At 47.4% G+C, this 24,989-nt stretch overlaps 1 protein-coding gene across 7 annotated transcripts in view; it reads right to left on the bottom strand.

Annotated features, from left to right (window-relative positions):
- LOC143338812 (C-terminal-binding protein 2) overlaps positions 1–24,989 on the bottom strand; it is a 92,808-nt gene that overhangs the window by 24,410 nt on the left and 43,409 nt on the right. The window contains exon 1 of one of the 7 annotated variants that reach the window (XM_076759562.1): positions 16,746–20,549. The exons of 2 other annotated variants lie outside the window; for them this stretch is intronic. In XM_076759562.1, the coding sequence (XP_076615677.1) occupies positions 16,746–18,579 (1,834 nt within the window). In that variant the 5' untranslated portion in view covers positions 18,580–20,549. Of the gene's footprint in view, positions 1–1,259; positions 2,402–14,217; positions 14,291–16,745; positions 20,550–24,989 lie in introns of those variants that run through there. 4 more of the 7 variants (XM_076759560.1, XM_076759564.1, XM_076759565.1 and 1 more) reach the window with 4 other exon arrangements.

The raw sequence follows: 24,989 nt of genomic DNA, 5'->3' as shown, positions 1-24,989 counted from the left end.
GAAAGAAGAAAAAACCCGCTGGCATCGCTGTGTATTTGTGAGTAAACTGTGATTTTGCAGTCGAGCAAGTGGTGAGTTATCTCTAGTAGCTTATAGCATCCTGTCAGATTCAAGGTGTGCACAAGTAAGGAAGCTAGAGCAACTTTAGCGACTCAGAATAGCACTCTGTCCAAAATTCATGCCCCGAAAACTGCTACCGAACCCTACTCGTGTGCAATCGTGTGTGCTTGTGGAGGCACAAGTTGCAAAGTGGAATCTGCGTGAAAACACGGACACAACAGGAACGCACTTGCATGGAAGTGGCAACAAATGAAAAGGAACCCACACACAAGCTTGGCGGGCTGCCAGCAGCTTGACTGTGGAGTAACGGAGAAGCTTGGCATAATGCACAGATGTGCCGTTGGGTCACACAACACTTTGTTTTCCTTGCTGGAGTTTCCTCCCTTCTCATATGGCACCATGCCAGAGTCTGTACTTCTGGTTTACTGAGGCTGTATTACTCATTTACTACTTTCCTCCCTCTTACACACACACACACACACACACAATCCCTTCATCTGCCTGTGACAGCACGAGGTCACTGCATGAGTTGTAGTTTTTGAAGAGAGTGGGTGATGCGGGTGAAGGGGGGTGGGTGGGTATAAGCACCCTTTGTTGGCAGCCTCCTCCCTGCCCTTCCCTCCCTTCACTTCCCGAAAAGTAGCACACAAAGGCCACTTGTCCTGCGCTGCCAGTGCCCCACCCCTGTCACCACCCGGCTGCCCGCCACGCCAATCCATCCCCTGCCAAGAAAATGAGCGCACGCCTGTTTTAAATGGTACCCTCTGTGCGCATGGGCGGGCCGGGCTCGCACTCCACCACGGGACAAAAGCGGGTGTCAACAGCATCCATGGCACAACCACGCCGGACCTCCCCTCCCCTCCCCTCCCCTCCCCTCCCTCTCTCTTGTTCCCGCTCTTTTATTCTTCGGCGTTGCCCCGAGCTACGGAGCGCGCTCGGAGCCCGAGACCGCAGAGGAAGCGAAAACCACGGAGCAAAGCAGCGCAGGACGGGCGGACCTCAAAATGACAACACTGCTGGACTCCTCGCCTACCTCACCGACTCCACAACACACCCACACTCACTCACTCTTCTCCCCTCCTCTTATCCTCGCTCCCCCCCCCCCCCCACCGCTCCCCATCCACCTACCTCCCTCCCACCTCCCACATGCCAGACTTTATTAGACATCCAGAAAAGAAAACAGGAAACATGCTGCTTGCCTGGAAAATGTTGTCTCCACATTCTTCGGCTTAAAAACTACGCATCGCAGCAAAAACAGAAGATGGTTGAGGCGAGCGGAGGAGGGAAAAAAGGCACAAAAAAATACAAAAAAAAGGGAAGTGGAAGACCCTCCGCAATAATCCAAGGAGGGTAAACCCCCTCCTCTTCTTCTCCTCCTCCTTTACTCCTTCAACCCCCCCTCCCCCCTCCCCCGGAGTTGCTCCTCTTGCTCTGGCCCTGTTGGCGAGGGGAAGGGGTTTTTGCGGAGCGAGCTCTCACTAAGCCCCCGGCTGCATCATCTTCAGTCCATGCCTTTGAGGGCTGGGAGAAAAGCACCATACACCCGCGGCGTCCTTATGCGCGCACACACACACACACAGCGACCTGCAGGCTGGTGATCGGATGGTAGCGGGTTGCAGAAGGCAGGGGAGGGGGTGGGTGCGGTGGGGTGGGGGTGTGGAACGCTTTTGTCCTTTTTGTTTTTAATCTCCCAGGAAGAAAAGGCTGCGGTCGGGGAGCGCGATGGCTGGAAACTCTCTGTGCCGCTTCCTCTGCTGTCAGCTGCGCAACATCTATTCACTGTGCGTCTCCCTATGTCTCTCCCTCACTGTGTCTCTCTCTCTTTAGCTCTTTTCTCCTGCCTTTGTCTTAGCTGATAATAAACCAGGAGGGGCGGAAAAAAAAAAGATCTTGAGGCAGGAAAAAAAAAAAAATCTGTCTAAATCAAAAGTGCCAGCTCGAACATGCAGAGCTGAGCTCTCTGGGCTCGCACAATTTACTCCCCGGCTGCGTTCACTTCATAGGATCCGCACACTCGAGCACACTCCCTCCTCCCTTTTTCCTTCCTCCTCCTCCTTCTTCTCCTCTTTTTTATGTTTTATTTCTGATCTGGACTCCACAGTGTTTTAAGAACGCCTGCCCCCTTTTTTTCCCCCTCTCTCTCGCTCTCTCTCTCTCACACACACACACACATGCAAACACACACAGTCTTTTGCTTTCGTTTGCTCCCAGCCTCACCTCCCTCACCCTCCCGATTATTTGGTTTCCTCCTCTGCTTTTCCACTTTCATCTAGACCTCAACAACCCCCCCACCGACCCCAACCGCCACACACACTCTCACATAGAAACACACAGAAACACACCCTCACCCCACCCTGGCATTTTGCGGGTTACCGGGAAGAGATTGGAATAGTGACATACACACTCACACTCCCCTCCCTCGCCTCTGAATATGCAACACACACACCGAAACACACATGTGCACACACACACACACACACACTTTAAGCCAGAAGAACAATGCAACATTCAAGCCACTCCAGCAATAACATTACAGCTGTAGAGTTGGCTGTTTTTCGCACCATCAGGGAAGTCATCAGAGCCGAGTGTGTTAAGTTCACAGTTTGGTCCCTGGGGGGAAGAGGAGGGAGGGGAGCGAACTGACAGATCGCTCCGCTGAATGACTGCGAGGACGAGCAGCTGAAAACACCCTGTTTAGAATAACAATGTAACCGGAGCCTCCCTGCAATTCTGCAGCGCGGCCGGAGCACGGCGGCGCACGTGCACGTCCGCACACGCACGTGCGCACACACCTCACCGGCTGCATGACAGGCGCGACCAATAGACAAAGAGCCCGGCATGGTCACACGCCACAACCGATTATCACTGACAGTAAAGTGGAAAGGTGGAACGGCCCGTGCAGCTTTGGTCGAGGGGGTGGGTGGATGTGTCCGTCCTGGTGTGAAGACACTTTTTTTTTTTTTTTTTTTTTTTGTTTGTGCAGAATAATTGTGTGTATCCACTCTGAGTGTGTTTTTATGTGTGCGTTTAAGGGCTGTTGTTTCTCAGCGGCGAAAGCCCAACGAGCAGAGACGCGGCATGTCAGGCGAGCCGCCGTCTGTAGCAATGACACATCTGAGGGAGTGTGGCCATCAAAGGCAGCAGCCCCCACTTCCTGCCAGCCGGCCAGACACACACACACACACACACACACACACTTCTGATGGAGTGTGGGGATACGCCTGCCCCTCTGATCTTTCTCTCTTCAATAACATTAGAGGATGTGCAGGCGGAGGGGGGCCCTGACTGACAGCAATATGTTAATATGGAACGTGGCAGATCACAGCTTCTCAAAAGACAGAGCCATTCGGCGAGGTTGGGGATATTTTAAGGAGAAGAAGAAGAAGCAGAGGGCGAATCAAAGAACAGCAGAGATTTTGTGAATGGCCACTGATGAGTGCCAACTCCACAGGTCAAAGGGTCAAACAGTATTGAGCTCCAGCGTAAGCAGTTAAAGACTGTATCTGAGCGCCGCTGCTCGGTCGAGGTTCAGTCCCTCCCGGAGCTCCAGGTTTGTGTTTGTGATTGCTTTGAACGGTTTTTCAATAAATCTGATCAGATTTGTGAGCATTTTGCTGTTATTTTGTACTAAATTTCAACTTACTGATGAGCAAATAATGCAAAAATGTTCCAGTGAGAGTAAAAATCTTCTTTTCACCCAAATCTAGTTGCGACAGTAACCTCAGTGCTTATTAGACCGCCATGTACAACTGTCAGTAATCTCCATAAACGAAATGATTAGTTCTGGGTATCAGATAAGAGAGGGTTACAAACTTTTTAAATCTAAAGAGTGTGTTGAGCGCAATTAAGCCAGTGCTGCCTGAAAAGACAAGTTTGAAATTGAGGCTTGACTCTTATTTATCTTTGGCTTACAAAAGGCTTTTATGCTCGAAACTGCCGCGTTCTTCAGGTTCGACTCCTTTTTTTTTTTGCGGAAATTTGGCAGGGATCCGAAGGCAAAATGTGAAATCTTTCAAATATCTCATGTGCGGTGACTGACAATCCAGAAAGATGCAGGTCTCGGTGGATTAGGGAGCCGGGCCGGAGCTGGCGTGGGCTGCGTGCAGCCACAGGCCTGGTGCGAACACGCAGCTATACGCTCCTGACTCCAGCAGTTGACGTGCATGTCGTTACATGTTTGGAGGGGGCGAGTAAACGCTAATGAGAACAGATTGGCACAGCAGGCCCCCCCCCCACACACACACGCAAACACACACTTCCTCTTTCAGATGTAGAGCAGCCAGACTTGGGTCTAAACCAGTACTGAAGGCTACATCTGTTCACCCATCAGCCTCTGTTGCCATAAAGCGAAGCCACAACCACACCTTAGTGCATTTGTGCCTGCACGCACACCCAGTTATTACCACACAACCTGATGCACAAACTCACACATGCTTTTATGACCTCGTATAAAACTAATCAATACTTAAAGCTCATTATTCCTTTATTGCTTTGAGGTTCTCCCTAAAAAGAGTTTATTTAAATGTAAAAAAAAAGGCAGAAAAGCAGATTTTAAATATTCAGTGCAATGAAAATGTCTTAAAAGGACGATTTGCAATGCAAGCAGTTCATCAATGTCTTATTTTTTTTAACTTGGAAGTTTTTTTTTTATTTATAGTCTGCTCTATTTTCTCCTGTTTAATTTTCATTTCCTATTTAATGACAATGGAGCAGTACTGTTTTTTTTGCTCGCTTTGATGCACGAGGACGTAAAACCTGTCGAAGCCATTCTGCTCCTATCGAAAAATCTGTATATTTAAAAAAGCACAAACGCAACTGCAAATCAAAGTTTAGAGGCGAACGAGCCGCGGCGCGCTTTCCCTTCGATGCGTTTTCCCTTCCGAAGCGTAATAATACATTTTTGATTTCAAATGCAGCGTTAAAGAAGTCAGAGCTCGGAGTCTACGCTCCCATCTCCCCCCTGCTGCATGACTCCTCATAGCCCTGACCTTTAGCACAGTGAGACATCAAGAGCAGCGGTCACGCTCTGGAAGACCCGACAAATGGCCCGAACCTCTTTACAGCCTGTGTGGATTTAGCACTGAGAGGGAGCCCTCTTCTTTAACCAGCCTAATTATACTGTAAGCGCCCTTTTCCTGTAAGCGCTGGAACTTGGCTGCTGAGAGGACGCTGGATGTAGAGGCCTGTTAAATCCCCCTAAAGCACTTAAAGGGATTTTAAGAAAGCGAATGGTAGAATGAGCCAACCTGCCGCTTGGAGACGAGGCTTCAGCTGACCGCATCATGACCAGAGGTTCAGGGGTCCATTTCAGATGCTGGACTCGGAGCAGCAGGGGGTTCAGCTCGAGAGCAGCTGTACCTTCGCCAGCTTTTACGCTACTTTTTTCTTGGTTTCTTGTTTTTCTCTTATCTTCATCTTGTGTTGTGTTGCTAGTGTTTTGACTTGTTGTAGATTGAACATCTTGAGGAGGAGCATGTACTGTCTTATGTGCTAATGTACACTCATTTCTTGACTTGCTCAAGTTTTAAATGGTATCTTTTAGCCTATGGAAACTGTTGACTGTGTCTTACGTGGAGTAATGAGGAGCACTAAAGAAAATCCATTCACCTCCATAGTGCTGGGATGAAGGCCGAATGTTTAAAAGCGAATATCTCAAAACCTGTGCAAATAAAACCACAAATAATTGCACAGCAACCCACAATTAGACGTGAGAAAACGTGTATTTATCGTATTGAGTGTGAACCAACTCTTGCTTATTCTTACAGGTATACTAATAAAAATCAAACGTACACTTAGAGCATGTTTTGTTGGATTTGGGCAGATCTGAACACACACTGTACTCTGCACAATCACACCAGGACCCTTTGAAGGAAGTGGTCTCTGTCCACTCTCAAACAGATCCAGGAGCAGTTTGTTTGGGGTGTAAATGAGATCTGGCCTTGATCTGGTCCAGACTACAAGGCATACTCTGCAAGTTTGAGCTAAACGGAAAGCCAGGTGCACACTCGCATGTGGGACGCGTGAAATCGGCTGCTGCTTGCTGAAAGCTAGAGAACTAATCGAGGTCTGAAATGAACTAGCAACAAGGTACGTTGACTTCCAAACATCTGGGCAGATAGGAGGCTCCTCTTTTTGGGTTTACTTTCTCGCTCCAGCCCCAGAGACGCTTATGCAACGAGCGGAGGCCGAACAAGACGAAAACCCAGCAAGGTTACCGACACTGACCACTGCAAATCAACTTGACGCCGACATGCAAACTGGGCACCGCTTCCACTCCCAACCCACCCCGCATTTCATGCACAGTGAATGAATAATGCAATATCATCTTAGCCCGAGGTCATGTCTGTTTGCTCAACAACTTAGTTTAAGAGCTTAAACCTCAGAGGAAACAAGCTGCGAGCGCATCCAACCAAAAATATCAGGAGAGTCGTTGCTCCGAACATGAAGACACATCACTGTACAGCACAGATACGCTCTGATAGCGGGTTTATCTTTCTGCTCCGTGAAAAACATCCACAAGCCCACAAGAGATTTTCTTTGTCCTTTCTGCTCAGTGACACTTCTTTTTGGGATTTGGGAGGAAAGATGGCTGATCTTCAGTGGACTCGACATTCTTGGTGCGACGCGAGGGAGGAAAAGAGAGCAGCAGTAATGTGTTTTTTTGGTGACGCAAGTCTAATTTCCCCACGGTGAATATTTATTTAGGAGGCCCAGGTTTATCCACTGAGAGGCACCTGCCGTGGCAGCAGCAGCCAGGGTAAATAACCCCCCCCAGGCATGTAGGCAGACACACAAACATACACACAAGAGCCCCCACCCCCTCAACAGCGGTCCAGATAACAACCCTGAGTCAACACTGCCTCTCTGCTTTTGTTTTCTCTGCCTCCCCTCCTCTCTTCCCCTCCCACGTTCCAATCCCTGCGGAACCGCAAAGACCGGGGCTGAAAAGATGTAGGGATGAGGGACAGAGAGATAGTGAAAGAGAAAGAGAGGGAGAGGAGGGCTAAAATTACAGCATGGGAATGCAAATGAGTGTATTTTATTTGGGGGGAGCCAAGGAGGGCAAGCAGGCTTTATTTTCCATGCAGGAACAGCCCCCATGTGGCCTCTGGATCAGTTGCAGCAACAGTGAAGGGAAGAAAAGCGAACATTCTCACTCTGCCTTTTTACTTGGGGAGGAATAAAAAAAGAAATATTACAAATACAAAACCCACAACTCTCGGAGGCTGGTGCAGTCATAAAATAAAATGATATTTTGCTACGCTTTCACACTGCCACCGCCGCCGCCACCGCCTCCTCCTCCTCCCAGCCCTCCTTCACTCACTCCCTCCTGCTCCTCCTCCTGCTCTGCTCAGAGCAGAGATGCACTAAAGTTACTGAAATTTGGGCACAAATCACAGCCTGACCGAACAGCCCGCTGCCACCGCCGCCACCCCCCCCTCCCCATCTGGAAAAACAAAGTGAGAAAGTAAGCGTACGCGAGAGGGAAAGGGACGAGGACAGAGGAAGCGGGGTGAGCCAACTGCAGGTGGTCTCCAGATGTGGTGGCTCTGGGGACGGGCCACTCTGGCGCTGTTAAGGGCGACTCAGAGCTCCCCTCCTTCCCCCTTTTCCTCCCATCGCTCCACCTCCTCTCTCAGTGACAGGAGCCATCTGGCCTGGCAGAGAGAGTGGAGACGCAGCAGCGAGTCCCACCCTCCTGAGTGTGGCCCCTGCATGCCACTCTGCAGAGTGCACGAGTAAATAAAATGCATGCAAACACACACACACAATACCTCACGCCCCCCCCCCCCTTCTGCCAAAGCTGTCACATGGCTATTAACCCATAGAAGCCGTGGCCCAGCTGTGCTCCATTACGATAAATACACCAGGGTCGTGGGGTCCTGTCAACCAGGAGTCAGCCATCAGATACTAAGAGGTGTCCACTTACAGCCTTTTAAAGCTCACTTTGCTGAAGAGTTACAGCCATTTTCATCATCATAACCCCCCTCGCTTCATCTCCTGCACCCTCTGGAGAGAAACTCCCACCCACCTACTCACCTCCCTCCACCATGGCAGATGATATTTCACACTTCCTCTGGCAGAGCAGACCCCGTCACCGCCACCCACCGTATCCCCCAGACCCACTGTAACTGGAGTTTGGCGTTTGGCTCACACGATATGACACCTGGAACACCTGACACCTCCTCGCTACACCGACGCTGCCCCACTTCCTGTATGCCGTCAGCTGATGCGTTTCACTTAGGCTAAAGTGCAATTACCTGCGAGAAACAGGATGTTCTCAAATAAGCGAAAATCGAATGCACAGCCTCAAAAGCGTTTCCTGGAAGACAAATTATTTGACTGGTTTTATTCATAGGAAAATAAAATAGCTTTCCCCTCTCCAATTGTCAGTCATTACGACTCTGTTTAGAATACTTTTGGGAAAGGTTAGCCAGTTAAACCCCTGGCTGCTTCCTGCAGGCACATTTGGTCTTTGTACGGCTTGGGAATACTCTTAAAAGGATTCCTGAGTAATTGTTTATGCTGCAGTAGAAATTGGGAATGGAGGAAAATGGACTGTAATGACTGAAAGGGTTCAGGGTAGTAGCAGCATAATAGCCAACGAGAGCGATGCAGGCTTAATGCTGCACTGTTCTCTCGGATGGTATTGAACGAATAAAACACTCCGTGTCCTATTAGCATGTACGGCATACAAAACAGGGGAGGAAGGGCTCGCCCCTTGACTTGTTTTTATTTATTTTATTTATTCATTATCTTAGCATCTGCTCTCTGGGATGGCAGAGGCTCTTTTAAGTCTTTGTCCTTCAGGGAAACAACATTCAGCTTGCTTGTTAGACAAATAAAGACACTAATGCCAGCTAATGGTGGACACAAAAATATTCTGATGTGACTAAAATATCCTAAAGATGTTAAAAACAACAGAGCTCTGAAGCTTGAAGCCCCCCCCCCCCCTTATCATCCCTGCCCATTTTATATGTTCTCACATGGGAGATGTTCTGAGAGTCCCTGCTGCGTTCGCTGGCTGCTGAGCTGAATGAATGGCAACCAGTAGCATTGATTTGCAGCGCGGGCCGCAGATCAAACCGCAGGACAAAAGACTGGGCAGGAGGACAATGGAGGAACACAGTTGGCCGCAAGGGAAACGAATGACAACCGGTCGATCGGGACGACCACAACCGACCACTGTCGCGCTCGTTCCAGGAAGGAACAGGCCTCACAACACGTGACAGGAAAGGTGAGAGAATCAGGTGCAGCGACACAACAAGGTGGCCCACCGTGGCGCTGAGAGGAAGGATTACCGTCCTACCTTTATATTCCTATTCTTTTCATCTCCTCTACTCCTCAATCTTTTTCTTTATCCTCCCCGTCCCCCCGCCCCTCCTCGCCGGCCACAGACCATGAAGAAAGTAAATATGTGCACGAGGTAAAGCAATCGGTTAACCTTTGAAATACCCTGGCAATGAGATCTGCCGCTCTCTACTCTTTTTTTTTTTCAGCTGCAAAAAAAAAAAAAAGGAAGAAGAGAGGAAAAAAAAAAAAAACACAAGGTTGGCCACCACTTCAGAGGGGATATTCAATATCCATGAGCTTTTTCATTTCACACTGATGAATAATTCAGGGTGACCTGCCCACCACTGAGTGAGAGAGAAAAAGGGGGAGGAAGACAAAAAAAAAAAAAAGGAGGACTGGGGAGGTGTGCAGAGGTAGTTGTCTGTTTTAGTGGATGCAGCTGTTGCCGTTCGACGCGCACAAAGCCAATCTCCTCCTCGGCTGCCGCGCAGAGAGGAATAATATACGGCAGAATTGACGACAGATAATTGGGGAGATTATATCAAAGTGCTGCCATTCTTACAGCGCTGAGCGGCCGAGCACACGTCGTTGCTATCCTGTAAACAAACCAGCCACGGGATAAGGAGACCGGTAGAATAAACGTGACAATGCAGCCTCCAAAAATAGCAGGAAGACCCTTCTCGCCAATCATAGCATCAGAAGATGAGCGCGCACGCACATTAACACACACACAATCGCAACTCCTCGTCTGCCCGTTAGCGCTTAGCGGTGACCTTTAGGCCTGCGGAGGAGCAAGCAGGGGCCACCGAAGGCCAATCAGCTGACCTCCGGTGATCCCTGCGCAACCTGAAATACTGAAATATGTTTCTAAGAAAATTAACGCGGCGTCTTCCTTCAGCTTCAGTTCATGACTTCTTCAGTGCATTTTTCCGGGCATCTCAAATCTAATTTAGGACCCATTCAATCTTCGAATAAGCACACAAAAGCGCCTGAACGAAAAGCTGAGACTGTGTTTCAGATTAAAAAAAAAAAAAAAAAAAAAAAAAAGGTTAACAAAGTCAGATCCTTAATCTGCCAACACATCAGTTCTTAGGAAACGTGTGTGTTCAGAAATTTAGAAAAACTTTATTGACCCTCGCAAACCGATGGAAATTTGTCCCTGACATGGCTCATAAATGAGCTGGAAAAAACTCTCACACACTCTCGGACACACACACACTCTCGGTCTCACTGTCTATTAATGAACATTTAGCAGAATGAGCAGCAGGGCAGAAGATGGGACAAAACCTAAGATTTAAGGCCCACTTCCAGACCAGCGAGGGCACTTCTGACCCTGTGCAGAGGTCAGCTGCTACCACCGCGCACGCACACAAACACACACTCGAACACTCAAGCTGTCACAAGCAGGGGGAGACCAGCTGTTCCTCATTCGCTCGAAGGCTCCGTTCCCTCCGCGGGTTGGCTGGCTTCACAGAAACCATTAATCCCTCTGTGAACGCAACCGATGGTTTGGAAAGATCAACCATGAGAAAACGGCGAGGGAGGGGCGGCGGGGCGAGAGGGGATGGGGCTCCACAGCACTTTTTCTTTCACTTGTTTTTTTTTTTTTTTTTTTTAAGGAGAAAAAAACTACTGCAGTGGAAAAATAGATTTTCCCGGCCATATTTCCCCGGGGACACAAACAATACAGAGGCCGAGTGGAGATGGAGCAGCAGATAGTTCATGTAACATTTACCAGGTTCTCTGGAAACTGGAGACACATGACAGAAGGACCGCGCGCAGATAAGCCTTGAAGAATCTGGAGGTGAACGGTGGCCTTTAACAGCAGTCATTACTGACTCATAGAGCGCAGAAAGAAAATGCATTTGCACTCCAGAACATTAGGTTGGAAATTCAGCTGTGTGGTGAAAGTGCTCACTTTCATCTTTTAATTTGAAGGAGCAGAGGGCGCAATCAAAGTGATTTTAATAGACAGTCCCCGAACTTTAGGACAATAAAGCAGAACAACACCTAAAACACGCAGGAATGAAAGTTGAAATAATGGAGCGTGCTTGATCTCACTCCAACTCCATTTATCATAGCAATGGTGTCATTATGGAGTGATTGTTCTGTAAATTCACTTAAGAAATTCATCACATTTGAGTATTTTCTTCTTTTATCTGGAGCCTCCTTACAAACAAAAGCAACTGTCCCACATGAGGCAACGCTTTACGGTTCCAAATGGGAACGAGAGAGATGCAATAGACACGGTTAGCAGTCCTGCTGCTCACACTGTGCGACCTTCAGAGGTAGCTGGATCGCTGCATCACACTGCCATCCCAAATATATAGCAGAGACACTAAAGTTGTTTTCTCCGACGAACTCCGGACAACGTCAGCAGAATCAGGTCTGGACATTCTCACGTAGCTGGAAATGCTCATCCGTAATGACGACTGTTTGCAATAAGAGCGAAAGACTGGAAAGCAATACACAGGCGAGCAGAGAGGAGCACGAACAGCTATACTTTGTGCGCTGTTATCACTGCGCCCACCCACTCACAGTGTAGCAGTGCATACACTGTGAATGACTGTGTGCAAATATGGCTTAAGGGTTAGCGCCCGCGGTGGAATCGGTATTACCAAATCTCTACCGGTGGACATATTTCAACTGTTGCACGATATCATACTTCCCAACCCTATTGCACATTGCTAAACCCTGAACATCAAGCACTTTAACCTCACCGTTTGGTTTCAGGTTCAATGTGCTGGAGGCCGACCCAACACAACCAAACGCGTCTCACTGTTACAGTTCATCAGTGCATACACACGGTGGTGTACGATATCAACACAAGAGCAGGATTAGACTGATTATTATAGATGTGCACTCCCTGTAATAACCCCTGACCGATGTCATGTGAGCCGAAACCTCCTGTCTGCCTCCGCTCATTCATATCGGGGGGATTAGTGAGGATGACACAGACTCCCACTGACACGTGATGCTTGTATAGTAGAATGCGCACACACACACACACACACACACACACGCACACGCACAAGCACTCATACACACACAGATGGCCAGTAGGATTTCCCCCATTCTAATTCTCAGCCTATTCCTTGACAGGTAACATAAGCTATTAGCCCTCCACAAAGACAGCCCCTAACCCATTACCCATTAAGTGAGGAAGGGGTCGACACGCAGTGCAGTCAGGGAGTTTTCGGGCAGTCACACACTTTTGTTGTGTTGTGTCAGGACTCATTTGAGTAAAATAAAACAACGACTGTGAGATTAAAAGATTAAAATGTGCACTTTCAGATGTTATATTAGGGGTGTCGGGCTGCAACTGATGACTATTTTTCATCATCAATTAATGTGCCGATTATTTTCGTGTTTAATTAATTCATTGTTTAATCTGTAAAATGTCAGCTGTGGAGAGGATATGCGAGCTGTCAATAGAAAGGTGAGCGCGCAGAGGCCATTTTGAAACCAACATATCAATTAGGCGCACAAGCCAACTGGAGTTATGAGGGAAAAAATGGTGAAGGTTTGCAAGTTTGCTGGGAAATTTGAAACTATGCAGCAACTTTCTGTGGATTATTGTAGTATTTTGGACTAAACATTGTACTGGATTGGATCCTCTGGACCTTTGCCAATGAAACAAGACTGTTTTTGTTATCGATCAGTGGATTACTTTGAGACTTTATCATTGAGTTCCATCATTTTTGCAGTCGTTTGGTGTTGGCATTGATTGACTGCATCTCGAAATGGTTTGTATCAATTGGATCAAAAGAATCTCTCATTAGCCATATAAACAGCTTACTGGGAATACTTCCCTTTCTGGATTAAGGTAAAAAACAGAATATATAAGTCAGTGACAATCGCATCATTGTCCTAATACATTCTGACTTGACTTCATATGCACAGCAAAAAGTGCTGGTCAAAGGAAGAAAGAGACAGATACAGGAAACTTCAGGTCTTGTCCTCATGTCCTGCTGTCACATCCAACCGTCCTCAGATAAAGACAAACACTTCCTGCTGCTAAGATGTGTGGCAGGATAGTCGGGGGCAGCATTGTGTGTCAGAGTTATGCATTTGAGGCGACGTAAGCACTAAATCAAAGCACAGTCATACAATGAAAAAGCAGAGTGGCAGCACAGGAAGACAGACACTACCTGTTCTCTATTACACACAGAAATACAGACGTGTCCAGAAACAAAGTTTAAGGCCACGCTGACACACGGGAATGTTTTCTTCCTGACTAGCCAGTGGAAAACAGGCAAGAGTGCACACTGAAATCAATGTCAGACACCTGAACAAAGCAGTTTAGCCAAGGACAGCTGAGAGCACATTAGGCATGCATCCTCGTGGATGTCCTTCCAAATACAGGCGGGGAAATTAAAATCCCATTCAGGCCCCCATGGGAACCATCCACTGGAAGGTTACATAACTGTCAGCCTCAATAGTGATGGCTTCCTGTCAGAAAGAAAAAGAACTGCCATGTTTTGACTGACCTCCCAGGAAGGAGCGGATACAACCTGGGCACAGTGGAACCAAGAGACCAGACTTATACAGGTGAACACATCAACTGACATATCCCATATGGCTAAAAGGGGCCGCTGCCAAGGTCTCTCTCCTTCCTGTAAGCTAGAAGCCCTGCCCTCCAACACACCGCCTCCTAATTCTCCAGCCCAGAAAAGTACAGCTGAAGATGTTCTGTGGATTATCTCCACTAGGAAACCACGTGCTGGCATTTGTGGACAACATGCAAGTCTCCACCTTAGTTAATCTACTAAGCACGCACACAATGCAGGCTAGCTGCCAATGACATCTAGCTAGCAGGTTGGCTATTCTGCTTCACGTGACATTGAAGTTAGGTTTACCCACCTGTGCTGCTCTGTGGGATGCTACTGACAGACAACTCCATGGCCAATGCGAGTGCTGCAACGCGCTCTCCTTACTTTGGGTGGAAGGGAACTGTTGCAACTAAGCTCGACTCAACCGTTTAATGCCATTATTAACACTACTTATGGCTTTAGCCAACCAAGACAGCGCCCAGCGGAGAGGAGTACACAGGCAGGGCCCTCCCACCTGCACCTTTTTCATAAATATTTTAAGGAGCTGCTGATTTTACTGCTGCTCACATCCTTGCTTTCAAACTCTGCTTTGAGAATAAATAAGAATACAACTATTGTGAGATGTGGATGCCTCAGCGGCTACGTGTGAATTTACACTTTGATGTAAGATGATAAAGAGAAGACTGGTTTGTATTGGTACAACAACCAATTTATTCAGTAGGTGCAAAAGGAATAATGTGTCAACTTTTCATCAATATGCATGTTTGAACATAAAACACCATGCATGTAATAAGAGAGGCTCTTCACTAGTTGAGCCTTTGCACAAAAATGAGAAGCAATCTCTTGAGATGTACACTGTTCAGAGAAAGAGAGGGAGCGAGGGAAAGAGACTAAGAGAAATGTTTTCATTAAGTGCCTTGAAACATCTTATTTTTTTCACTCAATTTCCTCCTGCCCTAAACTGCAAATGGCTGCTCAAAAGGAGTAACAAGTGCACAAAATAAATGTGCAACGCTGCATGCAGGGCTCCACTTTTTCCCTTTCCTTAAACGTGAAGATTATCTATCTCTGATTACCACCAAAACCTAGGTTGCCTAGCAACACACAATTAAGAAGTATGTTTTCCGATCAGCGGCAAGGGCTGCCCATTATCAGATGAAGTTACCGAAGCAACAAATGTCAGCTACATGCAAATGAGTTTGTTGTGCTAAAAGTGTAGTCGGGGTTGTGGTGGAGGGGCTGCTGGCATTGTGACCTTGCAAGCATAGATTTGCATGAAGCTCGGAAAGGGGCTTCCCACCCCCACCTCCCCTCAATACACGGAAGGAAGACACTTCATAAAAGTCATTACTCTTTAACAAGTGCAGCAGCCCACAGACCCATTAGAGAGGCAGGCAAGATACAGGGTTACATGGCTAAAAGCAAGGTTAAAAGATTTAACTCTTCCCCGAGCTCATCAGCTCTCATCGACAGGGAAGTATATCAACTTGTTAAGGGGACAAATCAAGGCCTTATGTCTAAAAATAAGAGATGACGCCCAGCTAGACAATTTACTCTCACTGTAATCTAAGCATAAAAAGCTGTCACTTAACAAAAAGAAAAAAAAACACAATTATGTGCTCTGTGAAGCCACTGAAGATGAACCATAAACACATTTACCAGAATGTGTCGTTTAAAAAGAAAACACCATCATAGAAAACAAACAAAAAGGCAAGTTTGCTCTTGCCTTATTGTGCAGCAGCATGATTAGGAGGCCTTCAAAAGCAATGCCTTTCTTTACCGTCACTCTTCGAAAATGTAAATAGATGCTTAAGAATTGCCAATCAAGGCATAAATGTTGGCACGTTAGTGAAAACAGCACAGAGCAGAGGAAATGTAATACTGAGGTGAGAGTGACAGAGTTATGAGGTACGGCAAACAAACAAATAACTTTTACCAACACAACAACTTAACCCGAGTCTCAAACAGACAACAGGGTGGCTATAAAAAACAGTTACTTATTATAGTCTACACAACTATACATCCAATTAGTGTAATTGGATTTGAGGTAGTTAAGCCCATGATTAGGAGAGAGTACAGTGTAAAATAGAATGACAGCAACTCTGCATCAAGGAAATAAACTTTCACATACTGAAGACGTGCTGGAGGTTTATGTGTTTTTGATAATTACTGAATCTGTTTGAAAGAAAACAGGTACAGGGATATTTTAAGAAACCATCTAGCGAACGCCGTCCTTTAAAATGCTGTTTTAAAAGTGTGTTTTTCCCAGATTGTTTTGTGAGTGCTTCGCGACATTTAAGGTTAAATTTCCACCAACACGAGTGAACAGCTCATGTACAAGGAACCTTGAAAAAGAAAGGATGTGCTACAAAACAAACCCAAAAGCAAACTGTTGCTTCAAAACAATTCTGACCATTAAACTATGTGAAAGAAAACGACAGCAAAATGTTGACCTCAATAACTGGAGTTCTGCTCGTAAGAAATATTTCATCTTGGTGATGAGACAGGATCCCCTCCGGCAAATGACACAACTCTGTTGCAATACATGTATAAATAGTTGCATAATCTAAAAAAAAAGGACCTCTCACAGCAAAGCCGCTTAACTTGTCAGAGGCATCTTACATGCTACTCCTCCATTCAAAAAGACTGTCAGTCTGATTTTTGCAGTATGCCAAAAATCTATAATATTCAGAATTAAATCACACTATGCATCTAATCTACGACAAAACAAAAATCTGAAAGAACTTAATACCTAAAGAAAAAAATCTGAAGCAGCAACAAGGACAAGAGGAGAGAGGGTTTGAAGAAATTAGTAAGAAAGGTGGGTTTTGACATTACTTGTGTCTGGTGTGGTGGCCATGGTTGAGACTATGACAGGTGGACCAGTACGACGTCCCACCATCTTGGTGTTGTTAAGGTTTTGAGCTTGAAGAGTGGAGGAAGAAGTTACGGGAACAATGGTACTCTCAGGAGCAGCACTGATCCCTTTCCGGAGAAGTTGGGGGCTGTGAAGGGGACTTGGCGCTCCTACAGGCGATGCTGGGGGAAGGTTGGGGGCTCTCTTCATCAGCTCCATGGGGGAAAAGGAGCCAGAGAAGGTTTTGGGCGCTGGTCCAGGGGTGCCTGGAGCTGGTGGAGGCTGTTGTCCAAGAGCAGACATTGCAAGGCCAGTATGAGCATTGTACAGGGAGAGGGGTCTTGCCTGAGTCACAGCACCGCCATATCCACCGGGGCTGATTGGGAAAGCTCCAGTTACCAGGGGCCGTGCTCCCGGGTAGGTGGCGGTCTCCAGGAGGTGTTGGGAGGGTGCGCTGCTGGGTCTTCTACCAAGAAACTCTCCCATCCTGGGGGACACAGTTTGGATGGTGGTAGGAGGTTGCTGCATCAGGTTGGGGTCCATGGTCAAACCTTGGGGCTGCATATAAAGGTCGTTGCGGTGGCTGAAGCTATTGGATCGGGTACGTGTTGCCGGCAAGCCTGTCTTGCAACCAAGCACCACACGGGAAAGAACACGAGCCTGGGCCAAGTTAGGAGCCACAGAACGGACATCATGATCTTCCATCATTCCCAGTGTGGCGGTGGAATCAAAGCCATGTTGCAGCAGGAGAGTGATAGTACTCTCTGCCAAACCTTCAGCTCGCAGGAAAGCCAAAAAGGCAGGGTCCACCATCTTCTTGGGGTCTGCAGCGCTGGGATGCTGAGGAGGCAAGCCAGAGTTCATTCCAGCTGTGGCAGCAATCATGGCTGAGCTGGGGTCATAGTTTGGGTCATAAGGTAGCCTCTGGGAGGCTATAGCTCCATAAGCCCGGGGGAGAGCGCCGTCCATTCCCTGAGAAGCTGGGTCCACCACTGAACTGGTGGCAGCTGGCTGGCTGTGGTTCAGGGGCAAGCTGTTGATATTGTTATAAGCTTGGCGCGCAGAGAGAGATGGTGGCTCAGCAGCGTAAAACGGAAGAGGGGGCTGAACCCCGTAGACTGCAGGAGAGGGAGAGCTGCCACCAATACGCTGGGCGTCTGGGATCATCTTAGATCCCAGCGTTTCCCTGTACAAACGGCTCAGCTCATGAACGGGAAGGGGAGGAGGTGGCGGAGGAGGCGGGGGAGGAGGTGGAGGGGGAGGGGGAGGAGGAGGCGCGGGGGTAGGTGTGGAAGCAGAGGCCAGCACGGAAGGTGTGGCCCTTGCCTGTCCTTGATCCCAGGTAGGCCTCACCCCCCCAGCACTGGGCCCATAATGCAAGGCTGATCTGGTGAGCAGGTGCTGGTTATCCCTATAAAACCCAGACTCTTCAGGTGGCTGACCAGATAAGGTAGCATCAGCTAGGTAGTAATCCTGAGGAGGTGCAGAGGCCCGGCCTGCCATCATTTGCCTGAGATAGAGGCTGCCACTCAGATCGGGCACCGAGTTCTTCCTCAGTGGCTGCTGCACATGCTGGTCCTGCTGGATCTGCCTGTACAGGGAGGATTGGAGCACTGGATCCTGTTTCTCACCAAGATTTAGGTGAAGGCACATTCCACGGTCTCCTCCACCCAGTGCCAAAGAATTCCTACGCCCCGCAATGTTGCCACAGTAGTGACAGCGTCCTGCGGCCCTGTCGTTCTGGCCTTCAATCCATTCAGGACCACGCTGGCCCAGAGAGCCACCAAAATGCGACTGCTCACTTGAGTTAGGCATCAGTGAAGACAATACAGCGGACAGCTATAAAAGCGGAAAATAGAGCCGGGTATTTTGTTTCAGCTCTCCGGTTACACTCTCCCCCAATCAGAAAGAAGGAGTGGAGAGGAGAGGAGAAAAGGCGAAGCATGAGGTACCCCTTTACCTGATCTGCATCTGTAGGCCCCCCCCTCCCCTCACTCTTAAGTCTGTGCTATCATGTAGCTCCCTGCTGGCAGCCTGTCTAAATAATTTAGCCCTGGAAACATTAGAAATCCATGAGGACAGAGGCGCAACATGACAAACACATAGACAGTACACACACACGCAGACAGAAAAAACACACCTTTAGGGCGAGGCTCTATTCCATTCTACAGCAGGGATCATGCTTGTGCTGGCCATGATGCTTACATTCCAAACTAAGACTGAGCGTAAAGAAATTGGGGGTAAAAACACATGCTGGACAATGCCAACGGAATGGAGGAGGGGACGAGACGCTCTAATCCAATGGGGTTGATGCACGCCATTGGCAGAGACAGTCGTCTCCTCCACAGCGTTTGCCACAAGGGGATTAGCGTCAAACTAAAACCTGCTTAAATCCAGTGGCCCCTGTGACATCACTTGAACCAGATAGTGTACACAGCCAGCCTGCTGCTGAGGCCCCTGCATGTGTTCACGGAGCGCAAAGATACAGTGTTTACGGTGCTTAGTGGTTATTTCTAACCCCTTCGGTGGCCTACAGCCGGCATCCCCCTGGGTGTGAATGAATCTTCCCAGAGGGACTGGGGAGGTTGGGGGCTGACATGCTTGCTGTAGTGTGTCCCTGGAGAGAGGGGGAGGGGAGTGGTTGCAAATGCTGGACATGCAAGTACGACAGAGGGTGAGATTTAACCTGGTGGCTACTAGAAGGAGATGCACCAGGCGGATGATGGATAATGCACAGCCTCTACTGGACAACTACAGGTTCACATACATGAACTCTGACATACAAATACCCATACAGGCAAATGTGTGCAAGAAGGCAAAGACAGAACAACAAGCAACTGTGCAGTGTCTTTGTAATCAATCATATATCATATAAAGCAAGAAATCCAGTAAAGTGGGGATTTGGTCTAATTCAATTATTGATCAATTATCAGAACTGCTAATCTTCCTTCAAATCTCTAATGAATTAATCAACTTATCATCTCAAATCCGCATGATTCAGGAGTTACAGAGGAAAAAATCTCTGGAACAGTGAGCCATATTTCTGTCGTAATAAAGGCCAGGCTGTGCTTGCCTCACTAAATTTTAATTCCCAAAATGAAGCAGCACGCACCTTTACCAGCCGACTCGCATTTCCCCTCACAGCTCGCACTTTGCCACTTCATGTGCCAGATGTACAACAGAGCAGATGTGGCTTATCTCAGATGTTGGCATCAGAGAGATAACTGACTGTGTTTACTTGCTGTGACAAGAGCAATGTAAACAAAAAACAGCGGCAAGGGGGAGAAGAAAAGGGCGCTTTGATAAGTGTGTGATGGGAAAAAAGCTGATAAGGCAGGAGGCTGCCTGCTTCACCTCTAAGACAGACAGCGTGGGATAGGACAAGGCAGGAGGGGACGGGGATATGATTGGACTGCACTGGACTGTGACAACTGGATGGCTACAAGCCTATTTCTATTCAGCGCTTTGAAATAGGGGGTTTAAAGGAAGAGTTTCTGCAGCAAGTCGCCAGGGACATCATCTGGATGCTCCTGAAGCTGAGACACAGAGACAGCGTGACTGAGACGGGCTAAATTTATTACTGTTTCAGAGTGACAAGAAACTGCTGCGGTGTCTCTCTATCTCTTTGTGTTGTCCCACTACCTGTCAAGCCACAGAGGGAAATGCTATAACAAGCTTGTTTTCGTTTTGGAGCTAAAGTGATGCAATCGTGATATAATATTAAAAAAACAAAACAAAATCCGATTGTTTCATTATGGAAGACCCTAATTGGAGAACATTAAGTAGGTCAAAACAAAAATAAATCAGAACAGTTTCATTTTCCCTCCGGCCCTCGGCAGTCCAGGATGATGCACATCTGAAGGAGGATTTCTTTCATTAGAGGTAAAGTATACCTAGCAATTTCCTAGCAGTGATTTCTCAGCTCTGTCCTCCCAGGTCTGACTCTCCCTGCGCTTTTTTGTCAGCTGTAAAACACACCATTAATCACTGAGTCGAATCTCTCCACGGCGATCGCCGACAATAACTTCTTTTAATAAGCCCCTTCCAGGGCTGTGTGTCACTCAGATCCCCTCTTCATGACAAAATATTAATAACAATAATAAACATCTCAAGTACGGTCAGGCTAGTGCTGCAAAATCCGAAACAAGGATATGACATATCATATCTCCTGCCATGCAAATTGCTGCATTTCCCATAATTCATAAGCAAGAGAAGCTGGGGTACCATATTCATCTTGTCTACATTCTCTGATATGCCTCTCATGAGAGCTGCTCCATAATTAAGTGAGCATGCTATATTACATTCATCAAGCAACAGGGACCCTGTAGTTGCTAGCATGAATAATACAATAGAAGAAAAGAAACCCCAAACTTGCACAGTGGATATTTAGTGAACAGCATCAGAATTGATGCCAACACTCGGCTTGCTAGCTCGCAGCCAATCGTACGGCTCTGTGAAAGACCTCTAGGTACAATGTGTTGAACAGACGTCCAGCAACAGTCATGCCTTTGGAGCAATCTGGCCATCTTTCTAGGGCACAGGACGCTAACGGCAGGACTTGGCAGGCAGCGCAGGCAGAGATAGCTGCAGAATGATTTAGATAGCTGCAACTCTACAACTGCTGATACATTAAACTTTCATGGGGACTTCATAAATTAAAACCATGACTGGAAGAACTTGAAAATTCTACTCAATTACTGTGATTGTACAGTATATTAAAGTTTTAACGAGCCTCTGGGCCTTTGCTCGCTCTAACACAAGTACGGGGGGGGAAGGAGGGGCGATGAGGAAAGAAAAACACATGGTACCAATTCTGGTCCGATGGCTTTCAGAGCGTTCACATCTGCTGTGTTATCAAGACGCTGTCCTCCGCCTCTTTACCGCCTCGCATCTCCACAGCGTATGACACAGCATGTCGCACATTTGCATTGGTGGGAGGAACGCGGGGCAGAGCGAGAACCGCTACTGCAAACCTTTTATCAGCAAGGCGAGACCTCTGGTAGACTTGGTGAGGCAACTGATTAGAGTTTCGTCTTGCGTTTTAGCGGGCTGGTTTGTTACCTCCTTTGCCTCGTGCACAGCCCCACGCTCCGCCTGCCTATCATTATCAGGCCAGTGGCCCATACTGCATCACAGATGGGGCAGACAGAAGGGAGAGACGACAGCCCGCTTGCTTTTTGGAGAGAAGAGGAGTGTGCAGCTGAGTGAGAGAAGAGGGAGGGAAGGAGAGCGAGAGAGAGAAGAAAGGATAGAACAGAAAATGTAATTTGCCTCCTCATCACTGATGAAAAAAAAAGATATGGAGTCCAGTTAAATGAAAGAATACTTTTGCAATATGTTCTACTCAGCAGTGGTTATAAGCAGAGATGTGTGTGTGTGTGTGTGTGTGTGTGTGTTGGGGGGGTAAAATTTATATACATCTCCTGTGGTGCTAATGCCTGGTCTGCAAAGGTCAATGTGTCCTCTTGCACCTTTAATTTTACAAAATCTGGAGCCCGTTGCATTGTCTCTTTTTCATCTAACAAAAGACGCTTAGCTACTTATTCGTCACTGTTTAACGTTGTCTTAAAGGGAAACGTCACTATTTTTCAACCTGGACCCTATTTTCCGTTGTTTTGGTGTCTGAGTGAGTGATGGGGACAACAATTTTTGAAATTGGTGCAGTATCAAGCGAGAGCGCTGCGGCCAGCATCTGCGAAACGGGCTGTGATGTAATCCGTCAATGTACGTCCACTGAAAGTGCTCGCTGCTGCCACCGACAGGCTCAGGTCGTTATTACAGTGGTCTGACAACATTATGGAGAGAACCCCTACAGAGAAAAGTCTTCTTTACCTTTCGCTTGATCTGGACAAGTCTGGATCCAGCACAAGTCTCGTTCTGAAGTCTCGCGAGAGCTGAGTTGTTGCAGGAAGGTGAAAACATGAGTGAGCGATGGCGAGAAGAGTGCCAGGAAGAGTTTGTGGTGTTGGCGTACGGAAAGATTTTCAATGTCATGGCTGAATATTTAGCTGATATCAACAAGCGAGCAAGAAACAAGACTTCAGAACGAGGCTTACCACCTGCATGAGACAGACCGGATTGGGCAAAAGGTAAAGAGAAACATTTCATTTCTCCAAAAACAAACTCTACTCCAAGCAGCGGCAGATGAGACAGCGGTAGACGCAAAACAACAGACATCTGAATGTATATGAAACAAGCTTCATTAGAGAACAACCTGGTAAATAAAAGACCACAAAGCATGTTGCCTTTAGACGTCACATACTGCTGAAGTCTTCCCGATCTGTGCTGCACATCCTCATTTTCTCTTATCGATAGCTTGTAAGGATAGCCGAACAGCTAGCTGCATGTTCAGATTTACAGCCAGTCAATCAATATAAGATCTCACTGTTTATCCTCAATGCAACCTTCAGTTGAAAGTTTACACACCATAAATTAACAACGATCACTGGAAAGAACAATTGGCTACTCCACTACTTTTATGTTCTGTTCAGCGGCTCATATGGATAAAATATATTCCTAATTATGCAAGTGTCATCATGTAACACAACATGAATAAAATGCAGATATTGATTAAAACATTATCTGACTAGATTAGAGCGGCTCTAATCTAACCCAGAGGGGAAACAGTATTGCAGTCTACAAGCACAACAACAATCTTAGCAACGAGAGAGAGAGAGAGAGAGAGAGAGAGAGAGAGAGAGAGGGAGAGAGAGAGAGAGAGAGAGAGATCAGGAGAAGAACCGTCCTCCCTCCCAGCCACTCGGCCCAGTTGCTGCAGAATGATAAACATTGGTTCAGCTCAAATTAAGCTGAGAACATGAAAGGACCTGAGGCTGGGAGGAACATGGGCCATGGCAGATCACTCCTCATCTCTTCAGATGACAGAAATGAATCTCTTCACCCCTGAGAGAGGAACGAGCGAGCGAGAGAGAGAGAGAGAGAGAGAGAGAGAGAGAGAGAGAGAGAGAGAGAGAGCGCTCCCCTCTATCCCTCATAACGCTGAATTAAAGCTGATGCTTACCAGCAGCTGCTTTGATTGAGCTAACTAGCAGCTTTTGATGAAAACAGTTGCAACCAGCTCCCTGCCACCTTATTTGCAGACAGGCCAGATTATGCTAAATACATATCAAGGACTTTAATGGCTTAATCAGCCTTGTCATCTACACACTGGGTTTCCTTACATGCTGCATTTCTGATCCCACTGCCATAAATGCCAATGCGTAACAGCCAGAATGCAGCGCTCAGGCAATGGTATAAGATAAAAAAAAAAATACAATTTACACCTTGCATGGTGTTGGAAACTGTGTTGGACGACAAGAGTTGTTTTTTAGTGTCGGGAAAACAATAGAAACAAAGGCAAGAGCTCTGTTGGACAGTGCAGAGAGAGGGTGGTCTCAGCAGACGTTTTCGAAAGAGAACGGTCCAGGTTTTCCCTTGAAAGAGATTGAGGAGAGACAGCACGAATCACGGCTTCATCTGGTCTGTATCTGTTTGCCAACTGCGGGCCTGGTTGAAGTGTGAACCTGGATTAAGATGAGTTACTCTTGACAGCAGCCAAATAAGCCCTGCGAGTATTTTACCTGTGTGTGAAACAAGCAGCAGAGCCTCGCTTCATGTGTGTTTTCTCCTTGCGTGGAGACAATTGCCATGGCAGCCTTATCACGCCGCTACATGCAATCAGTGAGACAACTTTGCCTGGTCATTGGCTCATGAACAAATCACAAATCACAAGCTGTTTTTTTTTTCTTTACGCCCTCACAATGGCCGCCAGAGGACTGATTCACTGATCCTGTATGATGGCCATCTGGAGAGCTTGTGTATGTGTGTTTTTGTGAGCGCGCATGTGATGGTGTGTGTGTGTGCGCGAGGAGGAACGTCGGCAGGTACGCTCACCACGAGCTAGCTCTGCATGCATCACAGCAACACCTGTTACCGTCTCTCTGTGCGTCTCCTGTGGGCTTTGAGCTCCTGCCAAGCAGAGCAGACTAACTGTTGTTCCCTCAGGAATGACTAACTACCTCAGCTGTCTGCCTCACACGCACGCAACAGCTGGATGTGGATCGCAACTCTAATCAGGAAGGATTTCCACCAATGAACGACCCACCTGCGATATGATGTACGACCGCGTTTATGACTCGCCTTTAGGGTTTATTCAGTGTTATTGTTTATCAACCTCCAGCCGATTCCTACCGCCTTGACGTAACCTTAGTCATGTTATCGTTATA

Source organism: Chaetodon auriga, chromosome 20 (genome assembly GCF_051107435.1).
Source record: "Chaetodon auriga isolate fChaAug3 chromosome 20, fChaAug3.hap1, whole genome shotgun sequence".
NCBI lineage: Eukaryota > Metazoa > Chordata > Actinopteri > Chaetodontiformes > Chaetodontidae > Chaetodon > Chaetodon auriga.
The sequence above is the reverse complement of the archived record's forward strand: the minus strand, read 5'-3'. Positions and strand labels throughout refer to the sequence as shown.